Source organism: Asterias amurensis, chromosome 7, assembly GCF_032118995.1.
Source record: "Asterias amurensis chromosome 7, ASM3211899v1".
Taxonomy (NCBI): domain Eukaryota; kingdom Metazoa; phylum Echinodermata; class Asteroidea; order Forcipulatida; family Asteriidae; genus Asterias; species Asterias amurensis.
In genome coordinates this window covers 2,594,701-2,621,585 of record NC_092654.1, presented here as the reverse complement: position 1 = coordinate 2,621,585, position 26,885 = coordinate 2,594,701, and the positions used below count along the sequence as shown (strand labels likewise).

The window sequence follows — 26,885 nt, the reverse complement described above, 5'->3', positions numbered from 1 at the left end:
ACACATAGAAATATGAAGTCTGACTTATTATTAAAAGTCCACCATTCAGTAGCACAGGGTTGGAGCAAAGGTTTGCTTTTTGCAAACTCTTACTGGAGTCATGATATTTGGTCCTGTAGAAAAAAATTGATACATTTTTATCAAAGGCTGACCCAAATGTACACATGGTGTAGTTATTATCAAAGGCTGACCCAAATGTACACATGGTGTAAGCTTTATTAGACTTTTCAGGCTATTTAGTCTAAATAGGACAACAAAATCAGAAGAAGACTTAAGTAGGAAGAATATCATGCCTGTATACTTCAAAGAAGACATGGACAACCAGCCATAGCCGTAGCTGTAGCCACTAATTTAGACACAGCTAAAAAGGTTGAAGACTTTACCTTCATGCCTAGATCTGCAGTGAAGATAAGAAGACAGGTGATCTCAATGGCTTCCATGACACCACAAGGTGGATTCAACCTTTGACCTCGATACCGTGGGTCCGATGAGTTGCCACTTGTAATGGATGACGGATATTCAAAGAACGCTACTAACAGGATGGTAGCAATGGCAAGACTGAGGGACCTGGGTGGGGGAGGAAGTGGCAAGAAAATTACAAAGAGAGACAGATTATAGACATTTCCATAGTGATAAACAAGGGGTGCCGGTTGACATGGCCTGTGGAATGTGAGCAAAACAATCAATTGTGTTCAAAATAATTGTGACCGAATTCAACATTTTCTGTAAAGAATCATGACAGAGCTGAAATATATCAGATTTGTTTCCAACAACTTCTTGAAAGTTTGTGTGGCATTTCTACAAACCATGGCTCTATTTTTTATTCGGCTTTCCTCGGTTGGCAACAACTCGGGCTGTGACGTTGCAATAGAAAGGTCTATAAAGCTAAACACTAGGCCTGGAATTAAAATGGAGAGCAATGGCCCCTGTTGCCCTGGTCTTGGCATAGCAGGCCTATAATTAATGCAAAGGCTGGTAGTGACATTGCCCAATCAAAACTTGCACATACTGCCCCTTTCCCTTACAAACAAAATAATAGTGGCCTTGCCCTTTCAAAGATGAAATTCAAGGGCTGAAATTCCAGAGAATATATTATTGTTGTAGCTTTTAAAATAAACTACTTTTATAAACTACCATGTTTGTTTTACAGTAGTTACTCAATTTACCATGTGAAACATCTGGATCTGTTCGCACGCCAAGAACAATACACAACCTTGTTTTAAATTTGATTGTCAATAAATGTGTTTTATAAATAGAACTTAAAACACGTGTAACAAGGCCTCATCTGCATCAAGTTACTTTGGCTACAACTGTGTTCATTTGCAGCAGTACCTAAAGAATAAGAGCTATCAATTTTTTTTTTTTTTTAAGATCCTCTTTGAACAACACAATGACCACCCTTTGGTGTCAGGCCTTCAATTTCATTCTTGAACAAGGGGCACAGTTTTCCTCTGACAAGGGGTACTTCTGTGAGGAAAATGTTACTAATTTGTATTGGATCTTTGCAAAGAGCACAAACCACAGGGCACCAAGGCACTTGTTGGGACATTTAGAGGACTTTGTTATGTGTGGCCCTGAGTTTCACAAACACATGCAACTAGGTTGGCATTGTAAATATTAAAGTCAATAGGAAACTTTGAAGGAACATCAAGGCCAAGATCAGGACAACAAAGGCCATGGCCTCAATGTTTTTTTAAATGCAATTCCAGGTCTGAACACAACATTTATAAAAACAAATTTATGAGTACAATGTGCACCTTTTTTCTGGGTAGCACAATTCAATTGATTACTCAATGATATGAGTAACTGGTGTTTTTTTTCAATGGTGGCCATCCATACTTTTGGCAATCACTACTTGGCACAACTTGTGGCTGTTAACTTTAAGTAACTTATGTTGCATATTCACTTCAATTGAATTCAATGAACGTTTATTTCATAATGGCGGTCACAAAGACATAACTGTAGTGTACAGGTTATTTTACAATTATACTATGTAAGTGTGAATAATGAATGCCACAAATCTTTTTTAGTCTTGGTAGACTTACCATTGCACAATTCTGGAATAATACACTCTATAATACCAGAGTGAAACTCTATCTGTTTTATGGTTGATACTTCGGTAATGCACAGCATCTTCCACAAACACGACAGCTTGTAACAGGGCTGTGGAATCTATGGATGGGAAAATTGACACAAAAACCTTTAAGTTTTTTATTTAATATCTTCATAAAAAACTCCCTACTAAAGTTGCCAGAAATCTCCAATACAAAAAGGGAAGTTAAACATTTTTTTTTTACAATTATTGACTATTGACTGCCTTTTTGTTCAAGATGGACAATTTAGAAAACTTTGTTTTTAAATGTAATTTTTGTAAGAGTTTAGTCTAGTACTTTAGTAGAAGTAGGGAAGGCCCCCCCCCAAAAAAAAAACAAAAACAAAACAAAACAAAAACAACTGCGTACTACTACAGGTACTAGGCCTACAGTGCTGTATAATAAATAATATAGACTACGCTAGAAAGCTCGACGTAAAAATGCTGCAAGTGTAGCGTTGTGTACAGGGGAGGGCTAAAGTGGCTGGGCAGGGTCACAATACAAATCACTGTGGCAAACAACCCATCCTAAGTTAAGACGAATCTTAGTGCTTTGTGAAATCGTACACTTGTCCATCTTTTTTCCGTTTCGACATTGTCGATCCCATCCATATTTTCCAGTTTCCAGCGGATCCCGATAGTGGTTCTTTCCCAGCGTTTATATCCCGTTTCGTTTATTTTGTTCCAGTTCAGTTGATTATTTTCTGTCCTGTATAGTTTTCAAACCCCTTTGCTTTTTCCCCCCTCACCAGCCTCGTTCATTTTTTTCACCAACTCCCTGTCCCACCGTGTGCCCCTTCCCTATCCTGTCCCATATCTAACCCACGCCTCCGTGCCTCTCCCATTCCCCACGATCCCATGCATTGCAGTGTTCTTTGCTTGCCAATGTTTGCCCATATCTCATATTTTCCAGTTTCGCGCGGGTCCCGTTTGTGGGGTTTTCCCGTTTTATGGGCTTGATCCCCCCCATTCAGTTTAATATTTTCCTGTCCCATGTCCAATATCACGATAGTCCCTTTTAATTTTGTTCAATCCCTACCCCCCAGCCCTGTTCGTTTTCCCCGTCATTTCTATTTTTGCCGTTCCCCCGTCCCACAGACGTACCACTTTGTGCCCCTACCTCCTATCCCCGTCCAAAATCTAACCCGTGTCCCCTTCCGGTCATCCCGCCAGTGAATTGTTCTTTGCACTTTTTGCCGTCCCATAACTTTCCTTGTTCCCCGCGGGTCCCGCCATTCCCCCGCCCTCTTCCAACAGACGTACCACACTACATGCCCCTTTCATCTCCCTGTCCACACAACGTGCGCTAATAACCCCCACCAGTCTTCATCCTGTCATCGTGTTCCCCCCCCCCCCATGCATTGTTCTGTACTGTATGTACGCGCGAAGTTACTGGACGCTCGCCCCGTGACTGTGACATCACAAAGGACTCCTGCACTCAATCACAAAGTTACTACACGCTCGCGCTTTGACTGTGACGTCACAAACAACACATGCCCCAACACGGGTACCCCGAAATTTACCCCAGACGCATCATTTTAGCAGGGTGCGGGAACCACGTGCCAAACAACAATGGCGGCGCCCATGCGATTTAAGCACTTTTATAATATAGATGTTAACTTGCATCACATAAGCATGATTAGGGGGAAAGAATGTATGTGTTTGAGTTGAGTACAAAACTGTGCTTATTTTAAATTATACATACATGTATTCCTAACATTTTTTAACAAGATTTTAAGATAAGATTTAAGAAATTGTAAGAGGAGACACTCTCAGCGACAAAGTTCCAGACAGACAGCCAGATCAAAAGGATAAGATGTAAATTGGTAATTCTTTCTACTCTAGATACGTGTACGGAAATCCACCTGTACCTTCATGTGAACACAAACATTCTTATAACTAATAAAATACCCCAAAAAATTGTAAATTGTCCGGAAAATGGACAACACAAATCAGGGAAGCCCAGAGCCAGCTGGTCGGGCAAAAATTAGGCACTCACCGCAAACGTCGACTCTATCACTTTCCTCAATTCCACTTCCGGAAAAATGTCCATCCCGTTCATCTACCCCAACTGGAGGGTATAGCTGGTCTGGCATGTCTTGTGTATCATCACAGAAGCTGTTGGGCCGGCCATGAAGCTCGGGATCTGTTTCCATGATCTCCATTTTAACGGAATTGTCAGAAAAGTGGACTTTGATGTCGTTTTGCATTGAAGCAATTTTGACGTTTGTGTGCTGTCTCGATTCATAACACGGTATTGTGCACATAACGTGTTCAACGCACACACACCATTGGTTTCGCTGGTAACTTTTTATCACATTTAATTTAGCATGCAACAACTGCTGCTTAGCTGGATACCAGTTAGGTTGACCTTTGTGTGTACTTATTGTTTTCTTTCTGTAGGTAATAAAGCAAAGTTAACTTTCGATGTTTACAGAAGCCCTCGGAAAAGTATGTTTCTCTAAATTTTAATTGAACTGAACTGAACTAAAAACTGAACTGGAAGCTGATCAGATTAAATTGAAAAGTCAAGCACATAAATATAATCACGAGCTCCTTTTCAGTTTCACTTTAAATTAATTTGCCTATATTGATTTTTTTAAAGTGTGCTTAAGACAACGTTAGCAAACAAAGCAACCTACATCCCTCCATTTTCCCCTCCCTCCCTTTTAACAAAACATAAAGATAAAAAACATTTGGAAAGACATTAACAAATACATACAAGAGTCCACTTCGGATAACTTTCCGTATGGCGCCACGGTCCACCACTTTTTCACACATTTTTTACAAAAAGGGATATATCAATCAGGTAAATTAGATACTATACTATTTCATATCGAATGAAAAAGTGGTGGCGCCATATATACGGAAACTTTTCCTCCACTTCCATTGGCAGCTCAACGGTAAAATCCAGTTTTTGCACAGACCAATTTTAGTTATGGCGTCTGGTCCCCGTGCCCGGTGTCGCATGCAGTTATGTCCTCTATGCAATAATATCCGGAGGACATGCAATAATGTCTGCCGGACGGTTTTGCATTGCATTCGTGTCCGCCCGAGCGCTGCTGCATGCAATTTGTGTCCGCCCAAACACATTTGCATATGCAGTTGTGTCCGCCCCCGTGCAAAACCGTCCTTACAGTAAATTAAACGCCCCCTGGTCGACGGAACACGTTTGCCATTTTTTTTTACACAAACTAACCAAGTGCATGTCATGAATGACATGGGAAATGTTCGGCCGTTGGGCATTCGCTGCAATCATAAAATACGTGAATATTCATGTTGCATTACGTAGTTTCAGTGCATGGCGCGCAAATCTAAAATACAATCATATGTCCACTGCAGCCTGGACGGTTTTTGCATAGCCCCGGACATGATTGCATATGCAAAAGTGTCCGGAGCGGACAGTATTGCATGGCGGACACAATTGCATCTGTCACCGGTCTAATAGCCTGATGAGTGGCCCCTCCAAATTTTCTCATCCTTCTGAGACAAAGGTTTTGCAACGGAAGTGGTCTTTGCAAAATAATGTGACTTGCTCTCAAAGATGAAATTTCAGTCCTGCCTCTCCAACTTACGGGTGCAGTAGCAGCTTATAAACAGATCATACAGTTCTTCCGTGTGGGTGTTGTTAATCCGGGGACAACATTTGTTCACAAAATTCATAACACCAATGATCAACCAATCGGGCAGAAAGTGGTGTCAATTTTGACATTCCCCACCCTCCCATCACAAAGGCTTATGTCTTTGAGATATAAAGCACTGATGCGTGAATATGTTTCTTGAAATAGTTTCCCGTACGCTCTAGCCATACACGTGTAACATGGCAGTCGGATCGATAATGAAATACAAAAGATGAGCAATTCATATTCACGGCTGCGCAATGAAGTGTGTTATGTTGGATTGTGTGAATGAAAAACTGACTAGCTATGCTGGTCGTTATATTCAAAAATACGTATAGACCTACACATACGTACGTAGCAAGCTAGCTTCAATTATGTTACCGGATCACTGGCTAGGCGAACCTACAACATTTCAACTCAAGTACGGTAGTTACCAGTTCATCTTTTGACGCAATATTTTAACTGATGATGCAAAGGTAGCCGGGAATGTTGCAGCTTTTTCATCCTGGCGTCGCTACTTCACCAGTTGTCTTTATAGCCAGCAAATACGGAAGTATTTATGTATAATTTTACTCAAATTGTGAAGGTGAGTAATTGCATGACCTCCAATGGTGGATGGGACATCATGTGGCGCTGTGGATGCAGCCATTTTGTGTGTTTATTGTCTTCGTGTAGTGCAGAAGCTGGGATGTACTTTTTTTTTTAGCTATGTGATGATGTTGTTGTCGGTCGTGATGGCATATCAGATTATTTTGTGTGATGGATGTGCACAATTTTCCAAGTGAAATTTCCTGTAATAATTGCACAACCAAATCCCATCTTCTTCTGTTCCTTGTCAGCTTGTGATCAAAGATTGCGATCCAATTTACATTCACAAATCTCTTTCGATGATGTGAGCATTGTCATAGGTAGAAGAAATCATGATGATTCGATTTGGAAGATTTGCCTTATCTTATTCTAATCTGATGATAGCGCGTGGTGCATTTATGTGCTTGATTTCCATATTGACATTTCCTGTTTATAAATATTAAATTTCCCTACCAAATCCCATCTTCTTAACTCATTGTGATCTTGTTAAGACACAACATAGGCCTATTAGATGGGATGATCCAATTTCATTTACACATCTCTTTCGATAATACTTAATCTGGAAGATCGATGCATTTAAATCTAATTTGATGATGGAATTTCCTACTCATATGCTCAATAAGTAATTTGCTTAACGTAGTTTGTAGCTAACAACATTATATCAATAGTTGATATGATATTATAAAAAATTATTGTTGACAAATTATATCATTTTTTTATGTAGGCGTGTACACGGGCAATGTGACCGAGAAGTTGAGTCATGTGCACGTCAGAAACAGTGCCCATGCTAAAAAATCGACTCTCCTATTCCTTACACACACCCCATTCTGTTTCATTGCTCTATTACAAGGTGTGTTGAAATACATGAGTCACAATCAGTAATGTTCTAGTTAAACTGGGGTGGATTTCACAAAGGTAGTCCTAACTTAGGACTAGTCCTAGGCAATGCTAAGAGATAGGACCAGTCCTAAGTTAGGATGAGTTACTGGTCCTCACTTAGGACCAGTCATATCTCTTAGCATTGCTTAGGTTAGGACTACCTATGTGAAATCCACCCCCTGTTCTCTTTAAAAACATTTCAGTTTATATCTGACTCGTGGCATCTTTGGTGTCTGATTTGGCATCATTTATAATTAGTGGTTCTACTTTAGTGAAACTGAGTTTAGGGGGGGGGGGCACAAGTAGTTTTTTTATATATATAATGGGCACTTAGGCCTATAAACAAGCCCATTTTCAGCGCTCTCTTTGTGCTATTATATTTTAGTATCTTGTTTAAGACAATCTAACTAAAATATACATAGTCTACATAGTCTGCCCACAGAAAGAAAACTGTTCTAAAAACATTGAAATTTGTTTACATAAAGGCTTATAAAATGTACCATTTCCCCGAAATTGTAGTCTTATGAGTAAAATTTCAAATAAAACGGGCGGGGCATAAATGGGGGGACGTTTTTAAACCGACCAAATTTGAAATGTAAAAACTGTTATTGTTATCATACGTCGGTATAAATTCAGCTATTTCTTGTTTTTCATGCAACCAAATACAAAAGTAATTTTTACTTAGGGCCAGTGCAGCCTCAAGGTATACTTGGCCGGCGAGGAAGGCTTCATGCACTGTGCATTGTCCTTTGCCAAAACCTTGAGTAGGCCTCACATAATTATAAAGCTTCACGAATTCATCCATGAATTTTCTGGTTTATGGAACTCCCACTTCAGATGTACTTCATCATAGGTAAAAACAATTGTATTTCATTTAATTTTGATGTGGAAGAACGTCTAAACAATGTAAATGCATAAATATTGTTGTAAACAAGGTAATTTTGATGGTAGACAGTCGTGGAAATTTCCACTCGAACGGACAGCGTGCAATAGAAAATAAATCTGACGTCATGTGGACAATGGGACCATGATTAGACAGATAATTAAACAAAAACTTCTATACTTTCCCTATTGCATGCATGCGTTGAAAATTAATTTTTTTTAAAGAAGATAGCTGCATGCGCTGAAACAGAGAAACCATGATGACATTTCGTCGCCCACACCCGTTCTATTTTTTAGTTCGAAATTTATCTTTCAAAACATTGGCAACGCGTGGGAAGTTATGGTATAACAAGAAGTTCTGGAACATCGCATTTTGTATCAGCGTCTATAAATAAACGTTAAAAACACTTCTTTTGTAACACATGGGGATACAGCTCGTGAGTTTTTTTTATGGTACGAGCCCCCCCCCCCCCTAACTGAAAAGGGGGGGTGGCAAATGCAGGTTATGAAGGAAGTTATTTGAATAGAGGCCGTGTGTTGAATTGTGCTCAGGGGGCTGCAAGATGACGTGGAGCAAGTCAATATTTCATTTTATTTTGCATATTATTTCAGCATTGTCACCATAATGCAAACATTGGAACTTCCTGCTTGATGTCAAAAGAGGAATTAAAAGAAGAAAATGGAAGAGTCTAGATCGCCCACATTAAACATTGAGCGTTAATTATGCTGATTATTGTCTGGCGGGCCCAGGATCTTCTTGGCTTAGCTTATTGGCACTTATAGGCCCAATGCTGCATCATTTTGAATATCGTTGACGTTTGCAAACCATTCTGCAAATGTATTTATACAAACATTGTAAATACACATAAGCCATACGTCTGTGGTAAACGAGGAATATTGTGATGCAAGTAAAAACACAGAGGGATGTGTATGTGAAGTCTAGGCCTTCATGCATTTCCCACGTGCTGTAAATTTCCACTCTACAATTGCGCGCGTCATTCATAAAAAGTAGACTTGCTTCATTATCATTATTATTCAGGCGAACACCAAGCTTTGCGCACTGTTCCATACACTATAAGCATCATAGTATTATACTAGATACGTTTATTAATCTCATTTTTCATAACAACAGCAAGCTAAGTGTAATAACACCCCACCCCATCCAACGCAATTAAAATGTACTATACTCGACAACATTTTAATCCGTGTAAAAATTTGGTACATTTTGTATGCATGTGCTGCTTTGAATTGGTGAACCTTCCCGATTGGAAAATCACGCAGTCTCCATCCAATAGGGCCTATACATTTTACATTCTAAAAATCAACTCAATGCATAGGTGTATTGCTTCAGAACATCCCAAATTTCATTTATTTATTTTCAGTCGGGTCATTGTTTTCCCTCACAGCTTCACCAAAACAGAAATTAATGTTGTTCAGCTATTTAGACTTTCATGCTTCCCTATACCATCAAAACTTTCTCTAAATAAAATGGGTCAAATTGTTATACCCCCGCGTAGCAGTAATGCACAGGAAACCAGTTACAAATGGGTACATGTGAGGTAAGCCAGATTTTAACTATTACCTGGTAACCTTTAAATTATCGAACGTAAAGCAACATTTTTGGGACCACTTTCGTCCAACAAGACTTGCAAAGTCTTTAGCACCACTTGAACAGTTTGAAATGAAGTAGTATTATACAAATAAAACAAGCTGGTCAATAGGCGACTTGCGGCAAGTCTAACGTCAACCCAGATTTTGTTGTTTTAAATATATCGCAAATGCCGTTTTAACAACCTTGCAAAGTCGTAAAATAATGCAAAAAAGGCGCGCTCAGTGTTTTAACAAACATTGTTTTAAAATTTTATACACACTTAGCAAAACCATTAAAAATACGAGTTTCATCCAAACTTATTTGACGGGGGTCCGAGCTGTACTATAACTCAAGACGACCCAAAGGTCACATCTAATATTTTATACCAATATTTTGTGAAATGAATGGTGACATGGTATGGTGAGCTACTGTTGTTTTTCTCAGCTTGTGATCACGCTATCCACGCCATGGGGACAATTCGACCCAACACATCGCGACAGGTGGCATCATAGTTTAAAGGAAGTTATCGTTTCGGACCACATGTTTCTTTGTTTTTTTTTAAATCGCCTGATGTATAATTTTTGGGGGAATATTCAGAGTAAATCTGTCAGTTTCTTCTCGTATTGGATTATAGGTCTACGACCACAATTTTTAATATCACCGAATGGCCTACAAATTACAGGGATGTGAAACTATACCTTTATCTGAATTCTGATTTTTTTTTAATTCCGCAGAATGGAAGAGGTAGCTGTTGTTTGTTTGTTTGTTTGTTTGTTTGTTTGTTTGTTTATTAAGTGTCGAGAAGGTTTTGTTTTTGTTAGTTTGTTTAGACGATCTTCCCGTCCAGGGAACTCACCAAAGACTCAAACCTTAACCAAGAAATGCTATTTGATATATATTTCTCTTGTTCTGGGGTCACTATTCCCAAAAGCACTTTGCAATCTATAATTCCAGGGATTGCCAAAAGGTGGAAATGTTATCATTTCATATCTGTTCAAATTTGAAATATAGTTTGAGATGATTTTTGTCAGCAATAATCCTCCCTGATGAGTGTTCAACCATGGTTCAACCATACAAAATGCTCCAGATATTTGGGAAGTATGGCAGTTTTTATCCCCCCCCCCCCCCCAAAAAAAAAAAAAGAAACAGACGGGTGAACGTTTAGTTAATTTGGGTGAACAAGGAAACATTACCGAGAGCAGGATTTACGTGGCAAGAACTTTTTGTATAAAAACATATTCACAACGAAGTGAATCTAATCTATATAACAAAAAATTGTGTTTTAAGCAAAAATGTCTTTCATAAATCTCGGTTTTTGTAATGGTTAACGAACCCAAAATTTGCACGCTATATTGTTGATCACTGATGTAAGTTGCTCCTTTAATGGGACCCTAGGCTTGCGTCTTCAGGGAACTCGAGGTCAACAGCGTTTACAGATTCCAAGCTTAATATCAGTTTTTATGTGCTGGTATTCACTGCTGGTATAACAACAGATTGCACAACTTCGAAAAGGGCTCAACAATCTGAGAAATTTTCACCCTAGCTTTATTGAGGATTTACGTAGATTATTTGGTTAGCACTCAGGTACTGATGGTTGTTCCATTTGTATTTTATTGTTTCCAGAATGACTTGGAACTACGTGTTAAGAATCAACGTGTTGCTGGGTCTCTGTGTGGCCCTGGCGCACTGCCAGAATGAGCAAGCTCAGCAAACTTCATCGTCCGCGGCGTCGACCAGTACCCAGGCACCCCAACCACAGACTGCTGGGGATGAAGGTAAGTTTGACACGGCAGAAAACACCTTTTTTCTCCCATCCCGTCTTTACTTCCCTCCATCTTGAAGTGGTCAATTACTGGCCCAACAGATCCCTTAAAACTACCCTTAGAACTATGATTGAAGTTCGTGGACGATTGCGGAACGAACTTCGTATTTAAATGAGTAGACATAGGCCTAACTTTAATACCATCAAGGCCTACGACCTTATCATGTGACTGTTTAAAAGGGTTGTTTAATTTGTCCCCCAGCATTGGTCAGCAACATCATTCCTTCGCCTTGTTTATACACATGCACATGAACATGCACCTCAGGTCAGTGGTGCTGACTAGACCATTTTAGGACAAGGGGGTAAAGACATATATTTTAGGGAGGGGTGCAAAGGTTGTAATACTGCACCCAATACCCAACCAACAACACCACAACCACCACCATCACGTTTCCACAGGTCTACTCTAAAGTTATATTTTCCCGACCGACCGTTACTGACCTCCTTTTTTTCCCGTCAAGAAAAGTGGACTACGAATATCATGACAAAAACATGTTGAAAATTGTTTGCAGCCTCCCCAAATTCTGAATGTCTCCAATGAGCGTTCAATATTCTGACCATTGGACAACAAAATCGAAGGGGAAGGTTATTTAAAGATGTCCTTCACAATTGCTGGCCCAAAACTTTGGAACAATTTACCCTTTCACATCAGATCACTGGACACTGGTTCGTCATACAAAAAACCCTTAAAAACTCACCTGTTTCCAGTTGGCCTTTACAAATGTATCTGTTTTTCATTGCCTCTTGTTGCTGAGCGCCATGATCTGGAATGACACCATAGAAATGTTGTTAATATTGTTGACAAATTAATTGTGTAAATGTCTTGTGAAGTTGTACATCGTTTGTTTTTTAAACTGATCTTGATAATTTTCTCCTCGTGTCCTCAGGGGGTCTAAGCAGCGACCAGCGGGCCGCCTTGTGGGCCGGCTTCGTGGGAGGAATGGTGTGTATCTTCGGCATGGGGATGCTGTTCTACGACATGGTGGTCAGAAAATATTCGCAGCAATACCAATACGCTCGACGAGTTGATATGCATGTGGAGACCTACAAGCCGTAGAATTGTGCCTCCCTGGACCTTAAAATAAAGGATGATACTTAAATCTACCTGCATACTCATTTTGTACCACTTAGTGCCCTTGACTGAGTCTCCCACCGGTGATGTAAAGATTTCTTGTTTGGAAAACTACCAGTAAAGTCGGTCAAGTGTGAGTATCAGACCGATATCGGGTAGTATTCTGGTGTACGGACGATTTTGGGACTGTTATCAGACTGCCTTCGGTAATTTGGAAGTCCATGGTCAGACCTCGCATTAACCCATGGCACCCACAGTACTAATGTCGTGGTGCCCTGTGCTTTCGTTCCTGTGCCCTGTACAAGGTTCAGGTACAAATTAAAATTTTCTTCATAGAAGTGCCACATACAAGAGGAAATTGCTGTGCTCCTTCAAGGACGAAATTCAAGAATCAAGGCCTGTATGGTATTTCCAATTATGTCAGTGTGCTGCTGGAATTCTTGGCCAAGTGTTTGTTTATCAGAGCCAACTTCAAGTCAGCTCCTGGGCTGCAAAATGGAACATTTCAAGAAAAGGCAAGAAGTTTCTTCCAGCCCCACATCGCCTCAAATTTGTGGACACTATGAAGTATTGCTGTGTGTATAATAATGCTTAAAATGTTTTACTTTGAGCTCCTCCCACTGGAAGCAGAATGTGCTTAAATGTTTACTTCGAGTTCCCCGACTGGAAGCAGAATGGCTTTAGGATATTTACGTCAGATGCTGATGATAGAGGTAGTACCGGCAGCATTGTATTGCCAAAGTCTATGATCTTTGATACAACTGAACGCTGACCATGCGTTGTTGATATAGATTACTCTTGGAACTCTTGAACTGTTCATCATTGATATAACACGCTTCACCTGTTTCAATAACTGGTGTAAGATCTTTGGTTATGATACAATGCACTTAAAGAGGGTCTCCAAAGTCAAAGGAAGTTGTTTAATGCACTCATTTTCCAATAGAAATAATTCTAATAAAAGTGGGAAAATAACAAGTCTCTCACCAAATTGTTGCCAAAACCGCCAAAACTTCAATAACGTCAAGTTTTCAATATATGTACGTTTTTGTTCGGACATCTTTTTAGGTAATTCCTGAATGTTGATGATGTTCATTAAAACAGCATTGTATTTGAAAAACGACGACGTGACGTTTAAAATTTTGCTATGAAAAGCATCAAATAAAATGATATTTTATACCCTTTAGCCTAAAGGTCAAGTAAGGGACTTACATTAAGCCTCCATTGAAAATGAGTGGATAAAAACAAAGACGCCATTTAAAACCCTCTTTAAAACGCACTTCTGACTCAGATCTGGTGCTACCTTTGTGAACTTTGGTTTAACTTTGCCCTTTCTTGAACCCACAAACAAAATGATGTCTTCAGTATCTTTTTATATATCATGTGTATGAACGCTTCAAGATGTTATTTAAGAGTTGTTATTTATGAAAACATTATACGGTTACGAAGGCTGACTGTCATTCATTATGTTATGTTTGCATTTTTGGGCTTCCGTATAATCAGAAATCTGTAGAATCAGAAATCAGAACAACCCGCTGAATGTTGCTGAATGTAGCCATGTTAAATATTGATGGTTGAATTAAAATTTACCAGTAGCCCTACATTAATAGTTGCATGGACGCTTAAAACCTTACAGACAATCGTGTATCTTCAAAAAAGTATTTACCTCAGACGTGCAACGAATTTGCTTTTTGAAAATATTGTAAAATCAAGAAGTGATTTATAGCCTTTTCTATAGGGACCGATCCTATCCTAGTTGTTACTATCCTAGTTGTTAAGCAAATTGGCACAACACAGACAGATCATCATGTTAATACTGTACGACAACTCAACTTAAGATGAATCTATAGTGCTCTGGGAAATGGAGCTCGGGCCAAGACGTGTGATCAGTTTGCGTCACGCAAGATTTTTTGACGCATTTGTTCAAAGTGTTACTATGCATTAAGGGTAGGCCTACAGAAGCGAGCGCGCTTTCTGTTGTTTGCGTCGAAATGTATGTTCGGTGTTACACCGGTTTGTGGAGGACTCTATGCAGATTGCAGATCATGAAAAGTGCAATCGTATAGCTACATCTTCTTTGGCAGATTGTGTTAAACTGATGTCTAGATTTGTGTTCACCAAATTCATAAGCTATAGGGTTGCTTCGTCTGGAAAACCTCAGAACGGCATTTTGTTGGTGTTGAATACGTACAAAACTGCGGCCGCGAGGTCGGCCAGTTTTAATCACCACACGGGGAGATGCTTGCGACACCTGTCAGATGCAATTGTGTCCGCCATGCAATACTGTCCGCTCCGGACACTGTTGCATATGCAAACGTGTCCGGTGCTATGCAAAAACCGTCCGGCGGACATGTACATGACTGTACATGTATGTGTACTCGTACTCGTAAGCGAGCGTGCATGCACTGAACCTACGTATTATATGAAGCATGAATATTCACGTATTTTATGATTGCAGCGAGTACCAAACTGCCGAACATTTCGCATGTCATTCATAACATGCACTTAGCTTGTAAAATAAAATTGCGAACGTGTCGACAAAGGGCATTTAGTTTATACTGCAAGGACGGTTTTGCACGGGGGCGGACACTACTGCATATGCAAATGTCTCCGGGTGAACTATTGCATTATGCAGCAGCGTCCGGGTGGACACGATTGCATATGCAAAACAGTCCGGCGGACAATGTTGCATATGCAACAGTGTCCTCTGGATAGTATTGCATAGAGGACATAATTGCATGCGACACCGGCCTTTGAAACCTCCGCGCGAACTCTGAACTACAATTTTGTTTCAAGATGCAAACAGAGCTCGGAGCCTAAGCTAAGGTTCGGGAAAAGCCCATTGGTTTACGGACTATTGTTAACTATGTATGACGTCAGTCTTTGATATTATATTCGTGTGTTGTGTCGGCGGTTAAACCAGGGTATTGTGAATTATGATATGAGTCTCAAAATACGGAGTTAAATTATTACTGATAATATCTTTTATGGTTTATATAATGACTACAATGCAAACAGTTTCAATGGTGTGTAATAATTTAACGCAGTTTCAACCTTCTGGGTATTTTTTTAAAAAAAGAAATGTTGTTTATATTGTTGTATGCAAGAGTATTCCCTCATTGGTTTTATAATTCACTCTGAGCCTTAACATAGGCCCTTTTCTAATCCACGGCTTCGGCTTTGGATTCGGCTTCGGCTTCAGGGTCTGTTCTCTCGTCTGAAGCCCCGAACACGTCGTACTTCAAAACAACGCGGGGCCACTCAAGCTAGCCTGAGCCGAATCTGGAGCGGAAGCCGTGGTTTCGACAAGGGCCCTAGTTCTGAATTAAGGAAAATTGAGAAGGGCGCCCTCAGTCCAAGCGGACTGTCGGAGTTTCGGGGCCGTCCAATTTTAACATCACCCGTCACAATAGAAGATACGATTGGGGAGGATCAGAAATCACTTACAATGTTGAAATGCCTGTAATATGTTGAATGATTGAACAACGTGCATCAATCTATAATGTTGGTTGATAAGCACTACTTTCGGGAGAAGGGAGGGCTTCTCAAAGAAACGTTTCGATGTATCGAACGTTTCGATGTATCGGTCGACGACCTGAAACATTTTGAATAATTTGGTTGGTCCCTTGTTGATACCTTTACAAGATTAAATGCATGTTTTCTCTATGAAAAAGGGGCGGGAAGTCTTGCATATTGCCAAATGTTGATTTATTTTGAGCTGGTGCTGCTTTGTTTAAAGTGATAAGAATTGTAAAGAAATCAAGGCATATCGTTTGAGCTTTTACCATTAGTAATGAAAACTTTTGCTTTTTGTCGAAACATTGTCACTGAAATAATGGTTGTCAAGTCGTATAAAGTAAAACGGGCTATGAATTTAAAGCGGCTATTTAAACAAAAAGTGGTATTTAAAAAATGGTACAAAGATTAAGGACTAGCCTGAAAGTGTAAAATGTTAATTGATTTACTAATAAAGTGTCTAAGAATCAGCATTCTCAAATTTGTGGTTATTGGAGAAAGAAGAAATAATGTAAGTTTTTGAATTTTTCATCGATTAATTTTCTCTCAGATTGGAGTTTTGCAGGTTCTTTAAAAACTTACCTCTTGTAAATAATAACGCTATACATTATTGTTTATACTCAGTTAATTTTGGTGTGCAGCAATTCTTTATATAAACTAACAAGTCTATCAGATTTATTTTAAATCGTTGGAGGAATTTTTGTTTGTTTTTAATTCGATAATTTCTATACGAATGCAGATTTTGTGTAGAATGTTCCTTTGTTTTGAAAAAAATCTGTCTCTGTTTTTTGTAACTTATTGCAGCTGTTGTGTACAAATCATGGATCTGAGTAACTACTGGACGCTCTAAAAAATAAAACTCCTGTGCTCAATTTCATAGAGCTACTACAAGTATAACTTAAGCTAAGCACAACAAAAGTATGCTTATCATAATAAGGTTACCAGCCAAAACACAACGTCACACGTACAATTTGTGACTGGTATTCTGCTAATTTTTGCTTAGCAGAATGATACTTAAGCAGGTCCTGGTAAGAATTGATCCAGGTCCCTTTGGGCAGGACCCATTTCTGGGTCAGTATGTGACCCAGAAATGGGTCAACCTGATGCGGACACCGAGGCTAATCCAATTTTAAATCCCTTTCCGGGTCAGCCTGACTCAGGAATTTTAATGAGCTGCTTATAAAGAAAAGAGTGCTTAATTTTGGTTTATGCTGAGCACAAGTGCGCAGGATACCAGTCAAGTTAATTTTACATGCTATATTGTTGACTGGTAACCTTATTATGGTAAGCATGATCGTGTTGAGTTTAGCTATTTTTGGTGCTTAAGCTGCTCTATGAAATTGGGCTCTGGGAGTTGTTCGAGCATGCAGTCTGCATATACGCCATTCTGAATTAGTTTTTAGCCATTTGTTGTGTTACTTTATTCAATTTATACTCGGTAAAAAAAGATATTTGTTTTAAAACAAAACATGAAAATGAATGTTATACGGTTATTTTTAAGGTCTATGACTCGGATGTTTTCATTTCTATTCATTTGTACGATGTGAGTTGCAGTTTCCATAGTTATGCCATATGTGACGACAGCGTCGAATTGTCATAAATTGTTTTCAAAATATTGTTTTAAATTAATATAGTTTTACAGGTTACTGTTTTTCATGTTTGTTTTCCTCACTTTACGTTTTATAAACCGTCATTGTGTTAATCCTTCTCTGGACTTGATTTTACTTCCCAAACAAAAGTGAAGTGCAAAGTGTAGAACATCCATTAAAATAAACACAGTTTTACCCGCGGGCTAGTATACAGGGTTACCCTTTATGCCTACGAACAATTACTGATGTCACTGTATGTGATAATCATTTCCCGTTAATTTAGGACCCAATCTCATAAAACATTTACAAAGCAAAAACAAACTTGCAAATATTTTGTTAAGGAGACACAGGTTAGCAGCCAAAACACAATACAGTTTACTTTGTTGTTGCTACTGGTACCCCACTCAATTGTTCCTTAGCAAAAATATTTACTGAGGAGAATTATTTTAACAGCTTTATGAAATTGGGCACTGTGTGTCCATGAATCTCGTCACATGCTAACCAGAGTTTATGTACCATATTATTAGAAGTTTTATCTTACTATCAAACAAATATTGTTGAAGTATTGCGTTTATTTATGAATCAACGAGGTTATGTAAATAAACTTTTATGTTGGCACATTAAATTACATGTTGTGTGTGGTTATTTTAGTTTGTCTATTGCTACTCTGGCTGCCCACTGAATAAAATAAAACACTGGCTCTAAAGAATTACAAAATGGTGGGCAGCCAGGTCTGCAAAGAAAAAAATACATTGCAGCTCTTTTTGACGACACTAAGCTTTCATAAAGCAACAATTGCTTCAACAATGCAATGGAGAAAACAACTTCAACCAAGATAAAAATGAATTCCTGAGATTTGCATAATGCCACATACAGATCGACCAAACAACGCACGTGAAGTCCACGGCCATTTCATGGCAGAACAGCGCAACTCGACAATAAATTTAGAAGCAAGATAGCTTCTTGTAAAATTTAAGGGGATTTTTAAACATTATTAATGAACGTTTCAAAGGCATATGCATGGATGTGAATATAACATGTCCTCATATATCTGCCTCTTTACATTTTCGACCCGTTTTCATGGCAAAAAAAGTTTAGGCCTATCTCTGTACTTGCTTTTCTCAACTTAATGCATTTTTTCGAGCTTGGCTGTTTCACCATAAAATGGCCGTCTATAGAAGAGCAAGGAGCAAAATGGGCGGGCTTAACTTTTGCACCTGTGGAAATCTTACATACTTTCGTGAAAGCTTTTCTTGATATGCAAATGAGTTAAGACCGCTGTTTTCGAACTGCCCTTTACGACAGAAACAACAAGAACTAAGTGCCTATACAACCCAATGCAGTTAATCATTAAGGAGCATGACGAACAACATGGCCAGACCTCTTCAACTTTGAGGATTTGGACGCCGCTTTTCTCACAAAACTTAAAATTTTTCTTTACATGAAACTAACTTTATGTTTTTATTGCCCGTTCTGGGACCATCCAAAGAACTGAACTATACCTATTAGAGGCAATAACATCTGCCTTGAAGTGAAACAAATTGCTGTATGTGAGAGCGTCTTGGACTGGACCAAGGAAGAGGCGTTCGAGCAAAGGTGGGCGTGCACGGCAGGGCCTTTGTACTGAAGGGACCCCAACGAGGGATGGCAGCACACAGCCTGTACACTCGATGTAAGATAAACTTAGGTTAGAAGAATAATGTTGTTGTAGTCATATTTCAGTATAATTAATTTTATAACAGTCCTTCTGAAATAATTTTCGGGGGGGGGGGGGGTTGTTCGGTGGTGGGAGGTTGCTGCCCGAGAAAAGGTTTGTCTTGATTTTGCCCTCCATGGTTTTGCCCTCTCAGCCGACTTCGTCGCCATCTTTTTTTTAAAACATGTGTGGTGCGGTCATTTCTCTATTGCATGGTGGGTGCGCGATGGAAGATGTGTGATGGCGGTTTGGCAGCGACGCGGGGGGGGGGGGGGCGGAGACCCAATTCAGACTATTGTGTGTGTATTTTTTTCTGTGCAGTGCGCACCGCCATTGTTTCAGCTTGGAGTGGACTTTTTGGGGGTGGTTTTTATTTCTTTTCTTTGGGGGGCGGGGGGATTATTTGAGTAAATAATATACTATTTTATTTCATAACGAGTGATAAGCGGTGGCGCTGGAAGAATAGGGATTTTTTTCGTGAGTTGATTTTGTTTTGTTTTTGTTTCGTGGTTTGTTTACTTTTGTATTGTTGTTGGTTGATGCTTATTGTTGTTTTATTGTTGTTGTTTATTTTTGTGCTGTTTTGTTAGTGTGTTTTCGTTCCATGTGTTGTTTTTGTTTTTTTATTGTTCTTTTAGTGTTGATTTTGATGGCGTTTTTGTTTTGTTTTGGTGTTTCTTGTTGTTGTTTGTTTCGTATTGTATTTGTGTTGCTTTTTTTAGGTTTTTGTTTCGCTGTTGCTTTGTTGTTTGATTGTGTTGTCTATTTTTTTGTTGCTTATTGTTTTGTTAATTGTCATTAACAAAAATTTCTTTTTAATATTTGTTTTATATTTTTTTATATTAATTTGTTTACAAATTTAAACATTTGTTTTGAGGTTTGAGTCAAAAACTTAATTGCTTAATTTGACCCAGGAGTTTAACTAAATACTTATTTGTAATTTGCAGGCTTTCTTTCTGAGCTGTTGTGTGTTGAATGAAGGTGTCTATGGAATGTGTGATATTGAAGATTCTGGCTGTCAGTGAAGTTGAAGGTTTCGATGGAGTGTGTGGTATTGGTTTTTCTGACGATGTGGAGTTTTACAAAGGTAAGACAAGAACTTGGGGACATCTTATAAAGGTGGGGGACCAGCTAACCCGTTTCCTCCCCATGTCTCAGACCCCCTTGATGTACAGATACTTGTCAATGTTGTCCTTAAGTTGTCCGTGTGGACTCTAGTGATGCTTTTTGGTTTCTAGTAGCATGTTGGTCGTGGCCAGTGATGCTGTACATATTTTCTATTTTTAAGTCAATGGAAATTTTCTGGGTTGTTGAAGCTAATGGATCCACATTGTCATGTTTACTATTCTGTTGCCATAAAGCAATTAGGTATAACATGCTTAACTTTTTAAAATCTTAACTGAACCAAAGCACAATCCCTCCATCCTTCTGCATGTCAAAGTAGATGCAACCCCATACCTTCTGTCAGCACTTATGCAAACAATGCAATTGTGCTGACAAAATAATTGTGTCATTGAATTTAAGTTGATACAAATTCTTGTCGGAAATACTAAAAAAAGATTATTTGGATAAGTTCAAATAAACAGGAGAACATCAATAAATTACAAAAACAATGTTAATTTAGAAAAAAAGGAATATTTACTGAATAATTTAGAAATGCTAAATTATCTTTGATATTTGTGATGTAAAGATCTCAAAAATTTGTGCCCCTCCCCCTCACAGTCAATTGCTTATAAATTGCTTATCCTTGAAGGAGGATTTATATAAATAAGTTTAAAGCCATTATACACTTTCGGTAAACAGTATTGTCCAAGTCCCACACTTCGTGTATCGCAACTTATATATAAAATAACAATCCTGTGGAAATTTAGGCTCAATCGGACATCGGAGCCGGGAGAAAATAACGGGAAAACCCACTCCTGTTTTCGCGCGTTTCGCCGTGTCATGACATGTGTTTATAACAAATCCGTAATTCTCGTTAACGAGAATTTATATTGTTTTACCGTTTTCTCAAAAAGTAAAGCATTTCATGGACTAATATTTCAAGAGAAGTCTTTCACCATTACCATCTGTAAACCCTGTAAATTATTTGTAAATCTGTGAACTTTTTTTTTTTTCTGTACCGAAAGGGTCCATGGCTTTAAGGGTATAGCACTCTTCTTCTTTTTGGTCTGATAAAGTACTTAAATTTTTTAATTTATGACCCAGACAATATACATACATAAAATCAGTAAAGATAAATAAATACCGAAATTAAACTTTATAACCATGTTTAGGGGAAACCCATCTTGAACACAGACCTATATGAAGAAAGCTAACCATGCAGTCACTTAGGCCAAATATTTTGATAAAAGTTTGATAAAAATTGCAAACAAAAGCGCTGCGACTAATAAAATTGAAGAGAAGAGAGAAGTGACAACTTACTAAAAGCAAATGTCAGAGTCTTGCAACACTTTTCAACCTGGTCCTGACGTCTTGGAGATGCAGATCCTGTGTAAAGAATGTATAAGTGAGAGGTATGTAAGTATAATGGTGAGTCAGTGAGGCCTAGAAAAATAGCAGAATTCAGGCCCAGAAAGTAGACTAACTGCGTTTTGTTTAACAGGGTAGTCATCAGGTAATGTATTTACTTAGTCTTGGTTTCAAGTGTCTGATTTTCAGTTGTTCGCCTCAAACATCTTTGCAAAATGAAACAATACAAAAACATTGAAACATTTAAAAATGTAACCACTTGAGCCAAGACTAAGTAATTGTGAAGAATCTACCACTGGTGCGTGACCTGGGGACAGATGGGCTCCAGAAGAAGTGACACTACCGGAAGTACATTGACTGCAGTAATGGTTAAGTATCATGGTTAAGTATTAGGGGTAAGAAAAAGCTAACCACTTTTCTTCACAGCTTCTAACCGCTTTTTTTACAGGTGCTAATGTTTCTTTTTGTTTTCCACAGAAAAAGAAATGAACATGACTTCAACCATGGTCAGGTTAAGTAAAGTATCCCGGGGTGAATTTCACAAAGAGTTAGGACATAGTCCTAAAACAAATAGCTGGCCCCAGGACGAGTAACTCTTCCTAACACAAGATAAGACTAGTCTTAACTTTTTGTGAAATTGACCCCGGTAAAGTATTAGGGGTAAGGTCAGACAAAGGTAACCACTTTTTTCACAGCTTTCTTGCCACTTCTTTTACAAGTGCTAATGTTGTGTTTTTGTGTGTGTTTTTTTTACAGCATTAGAAGAAACCCTGTGACTCCAACCATGGCTAAGTATTACAATTAGGTAAGGTATCAAAGGTGTATGTACCTTTGATACCTTACCTAAGGGTTAAGGTCAAATAAATCTGGCATGTGACAAAGATAACCACTTTCTCCCACAGCTCATAAGCCACTCTTTTTCATAGGTGCTAATGTTTCTATTATTTTGTTTTCATTACAGAACAACAGCAACTTCCTGGACTTCAGCCAAAAATATAATTCCGAGGTCATATTATACCAAAGGTAAAGTAAAAGTTGTCATTTTCCAGCTGATGTGGTAAACCAAGAACACTGACAAAAGACTTGGGGCAAAGAATCAGGTTAAAGATGAGTCAAGTCGCAATTCTTTTAAAATTACTGGAGAAGATGGTGCAATGAATTTTCTAAATCTGCATCAGAAAGAAGTGCGCATTTTAGGCGACGCGGTGTTTACGCGTAAATCTAATGACCACCAACATGGTGAGCGTGGCATCAGTCACGGCGTGTGACGCATGCGTATCACGTCTGCTATACCTCAAAAAGGCTTATGGGATAGGGTCTATTTCACAAAACTTGTCCTAACTTGGGACTAGTCTTATAGGCAAAGCATAGAGAGTAGAGACTAGTTAGTGGTCCTAACTTCAGATAAGACTATAGTCTTATATCTTTGTGAAATCAGTCCCTGGAATATTCAGAGTGCATGGCTCACACCCAAACCTAGACAATCAGAGTTCTGAGTTTTTAAAAATTGCGGTAACACCTTGTGAACATCTCTTTTGAGTAGTGTTGTTCTCAAAAGAACCGGTGGTTGGTTTCAGAACCAACACTACTCAGAAGACATTTTACATGGTGTTACACCAAACCCCCCCCCCCCATTCAAAGTTTGAAATCCTACTGGTTTTTTGGTTTTAATCAGGTTATTATATTTTTTTTCTGCAGCAGTAAGAAGCGATTGAGATCTCAGGAATAGGCCTAGTTAAGGCAGAGTCGCACTACAGCGATAGTGATAACGAACACGATCACATTGCAAAGAGAACGCATTCTATTGGTTGAATAAGCATGTGCGTATTCTGCGTGATGAGCAATTCAACCAATAGAATGCGCTCTCTTTGCGTCGTGATTGTTATCGTTTTCGTTATCGCTGCAGTGTGACTCGGCCTTTACACCAGGAGTATCAGGTATGGATCATGCACAAAGAGCTCAAAGGACCTCATCGAGTCTAATCTGGACTATAGTCCTCTAACTTGGGACCCAATTCATAGAGCTGTTTAAGTATAAAATACTAAGTAACAACTTTACGGCTAGGCGAAAATGAGCAGGATGCCAGTCACAGATGTTACATGTGATATGCCATTTTGGCTGCTGACCTTATTCTGGTAAGCAAAACTTTGCATTGCTTAAAGGTACTTATTGGGCTTCTAAGCAGCTATATGAAATTGGTCCTTTGACAAATCTTGACATCGTGAACTGGACAACAAAGGTGCCTGGGCCAAGGATTGGACTGCTAATTGGGAAATCGACCGCCATTTTGGCATTTCTACGAGAGTCTTTACACAATTCATCAAAATCTCTGAAAGTTTTAAACTGAAACTGACTCTTTTTGATTTGAAGTAGGGACAAAATCATATTTGCATTTGTCTCTAGTTTCAATTAAAGTGAATTTCAATCTAAAGTTTTAGAACAACCGCTTTGGTCAATAGGTTGTCCTAAATTGTCAACACTATCAAGGTTATAACAGACTAATTACTTACAGACTAAGAACTTGTGAAGTAGAACTTGGGCATTGGTACTTTTGATTTGGTGCTCGAAAATTGGTACTTGCAGAATAAACTAGTTGTTTGTATATAGTACTTATTAAACATAAGAAATGTCTCTGCATTTTCCACTGCATTTACAGTCATTATTTGAAATGTATTTGAGTTCCTCCTTGTTCTACTCCACGTACTCCTGTGATAGTGATGACAAATATGGAAAACCAAGTCTGTAGACTCTGATACAATTGAATATACCTGGCCTTTTGACAGCCAAGGTTGTTCTAAATATTTAAAGGTATTATACAGGGTTGTAGGATTAATAGGGATTAATATTCAAGAGAAGTATATCTGAAAACATGAAAAGGATGTACATGCTGAAAATTGTACATGATTTTCACTAATTTCTTCTGACTCACACAATGGATTCAGACCAATATTTACAGGTTTGTTTGTCCACTAGGCACACAAACCTTTAACATTCTGTGGCTACTTTTCAGCTTTTCCAATCCTGTATAAAACCTTTCAGTTGAGTTGTATTTTAGTTGTATATTAAACGAGTATTTAAAAGTAATTAAACATTAAATATTTACAAGGCACACAAACCTTTAACATTCTGTGGCTACTTTTCAGCTTTTCCAATCCTGTATAAAACCTTCAAGTTGAGTTGTATTTTAGTTGTATATTAAACAAGTATTTAAAAGTAATTAAACATTAAATATTTACAAGCTAAATTTTGTTTTGATATTGAGCAATGTTTTACTTTAGATTTTTAGTCTGGTCACTCATTTTAAAATGAGAAGTGCTGCCACAATGTGTACAAGGGACTTGCAGGAATTCTGCAGTTTGATGAAAGTAGTTTTCTTCAATATGTAATTTCAACAAGTAAAGAGTTTTACTATTGTTGAGAGCAGAACAGCTTTTGTGCCAGTGCCATTTCAGAAAGCATCCAGTGTCCAAACTCCCCAAAACCTTTGACACCAGCACCAAAAATACAATTTAACACAACTAGTCAAAAACTTTCACAATTTCTTGTAACTGTTAACAGGTTTGCCCCACTTTGCAGTCAACAAATCACATATAAAGACACTTGCAAAAAGAAAGTAATATTTACAAAATTGTATTCTCTATTAGCACAAATTCTGACAACTTGTAGTCAAAATGACATCCATCCCAATGATCCCAACCCAAAAATAAGTGTGCTTGGGCAGAACGTCACTATATAAGGCCCCTTTTGTCCTTGAAATCAAGTACCTGTAATATTGATGTAATATGTAATATTAAAAAATGTGAAAACAATTTTTCGCCAGTTGTAGTTTTGTCGAAACGGTTACTTCAATTGCTTTCAATTAAAAATATGCACCTTGGATTTAAAGGGAAGGAACCTTTGGTAATCACTCTTAGATTTAATGGCAATAAAAACTTTGGTGAGAAGAAGCCTACATCATGTAGTGTAAAGCATGTTGAGAAACATCTTGATTCAAAGAAATGTGGTTGCGTGGAAAGATATTAGATTTTATACTCCAAAATATGAATATGAGAAGCATTATTGCGATAACCCTTCCCAGGTTGTGTATTTATATAAGGGGTTGCTCTGCCTGCGTGTATGTATGGGGGGGGGGGGTATGAAGGCACATGCCCTTCAAGTTTTGCAGTGCCAGTGTCCCAGGGAATTCTGTCCGTCTGAGATTCTGCCCCCACTCCTGGGAAATAACATAGAAGAGGATGATTTAAAAGAGTGCGCTAAGAAGAAATTTGTACAGTTCTCCCATTTTGGGACAAAAATCTTGTCACCCCCCCCCCTTCCCCACCCCCGGAAAGAAAATGGATTGAAATCACAGAAAAACAGGTTTAAACAAAGTAACCTCTGTCCCCCCCCCCACCCCACCCCACACTGACAAAACTGTCACCCTCTAAAAGTCCTGGTAATGCCACTAGTCGGAATGGTGCTTTTAATTGCAATTCAGATTGTTCGAAAATACCACAAAATAAAGCAGTCGTGTTAGTTGAAAGGTGGTCACAGGACACTTTTTACGAGCCTATTTCCATTTATAAACTATTTTTATAAATTAGCGCAGACAATAGCCTTCCAAGCACGGCCAAATGCCAATACACGTGTATCATTTGCGACTAGTATCTCGTTATTTTTTTGCTTAGCAGAATAATTTCTGCTAAAGCAGCTCTACGACATTGTCACAGGTCTGTCCTTCATGTGGGTAGTTATGAGCATAAGGATCAAAAAGGGCGATAAGTGAACTCCAGTTAGCAATCAATGCTAATGTTATTAAAAACTACTTGAATAATTCCCAAAACAAAAATCTCACAGCCTCTTGAAAACCAATCAAATATTTTATAATAATCAGACCATTAAATCTCAGATTTCATTTCAATTTTTTGACCAGAAAGTTTTGGGAGTGGCAAAAACCAAAGTTCAGAGGATGAAGATTACACTGTCAGCAGGCCTCATTTTTTGAGGATTTAAAAACAGGCTGTCAACATCAACTTGAATAACAAAATCAATGGCTTTGAAGATTTGTATTATTGCTTGATGGAAAACAT

General features: G+C 38.5%; 2 protein-coding genes and 1 long non-coding RNA gene across 7 annotated transcripts in view; 2 read left to right on the top strand and 1 right to left on the bottom strand.

Annotated features, from left to right (window-relative positions):
- The window catches only part of LOC139939338 (two pore channel protein 2-like), a 77,174-nt gene extending 72,839 nt beyond the window's left edge, over positions 1-4,335 (bottom strand). For 2 of the 4 annotated variants that reach the window (XR_011786286.1, XM_071935128.1), the window contains exons 1-3: positions 4,092-4,335; positions 2,046-2,172; positions 384-567 (exon numbers count right to left, since the gene is read on the bottom strand). Coding sequence is in view for 3 of the 4 variants with exons in the window: in XM_071935128.1 (XP_071791229.1) it covers positions 384-567; positions 2,046-2,172; positions 4,092-4,302 (522 nt within the window). In the remaining variant the exon portion in view is untranslated. Of the gene's footprint in view, positions 1-383; positions 568-2,045; positions 2,173-3,196; positions 3,349-4,091 lie in introns of those variants that run through there. The other 2 variants (XM_071935130.1, XM_071935131.1) reach the window with 2 other exon arrangements.
- Positions 4,336-6,045: 1,710 nt separating this feature from the next.
- LOC139939339 (uncharacterized) lies at positions 6,046-18,273 on the top strand. The gene is made up of 3 exons (XM_071935132.1): positions 6,046-6,298; positions 11,276-11,427; positions 12,362-18,273. Exons 2-3 carry the CDS (start codon positions 11,277-11,279, stop codon positions 12,529-12,531), a joined length of 321 nt encoding a protein of 106 aa, XP_071791233.1. The 5' UTR covers positions 6,046-6,298; position 11,276; the 3' UTR covers positions 12,532-18,273.
- A 735-nt stretch (positions 18,274-19,008) lies between these two features.
- Positions 19,009-25,597, top strand: LOC139939340 (uncharacterized). 2 transcript variants are annotated; one of them, XR_011786287.1, is made up of 5 exons: positions 19,009-19,320; positions 20,292-20,431; positions 22,573-22,621; positions 22,778-22,839; positions 23,515-25,597. It is a non-coding gene; the product is annotated as an uncharacterized lncRNA (long non-coding RNA). The 2 variants fall into 2 exon arrangements; XR_011786288.1 differs by lacking the exon at positions 22,573-22,621 and having other exon boundaries at positions 23,515-25,596.
- The last annotated feature ends 1,288 nt before the right edge of the window (positions 25,598-26,885 follow it).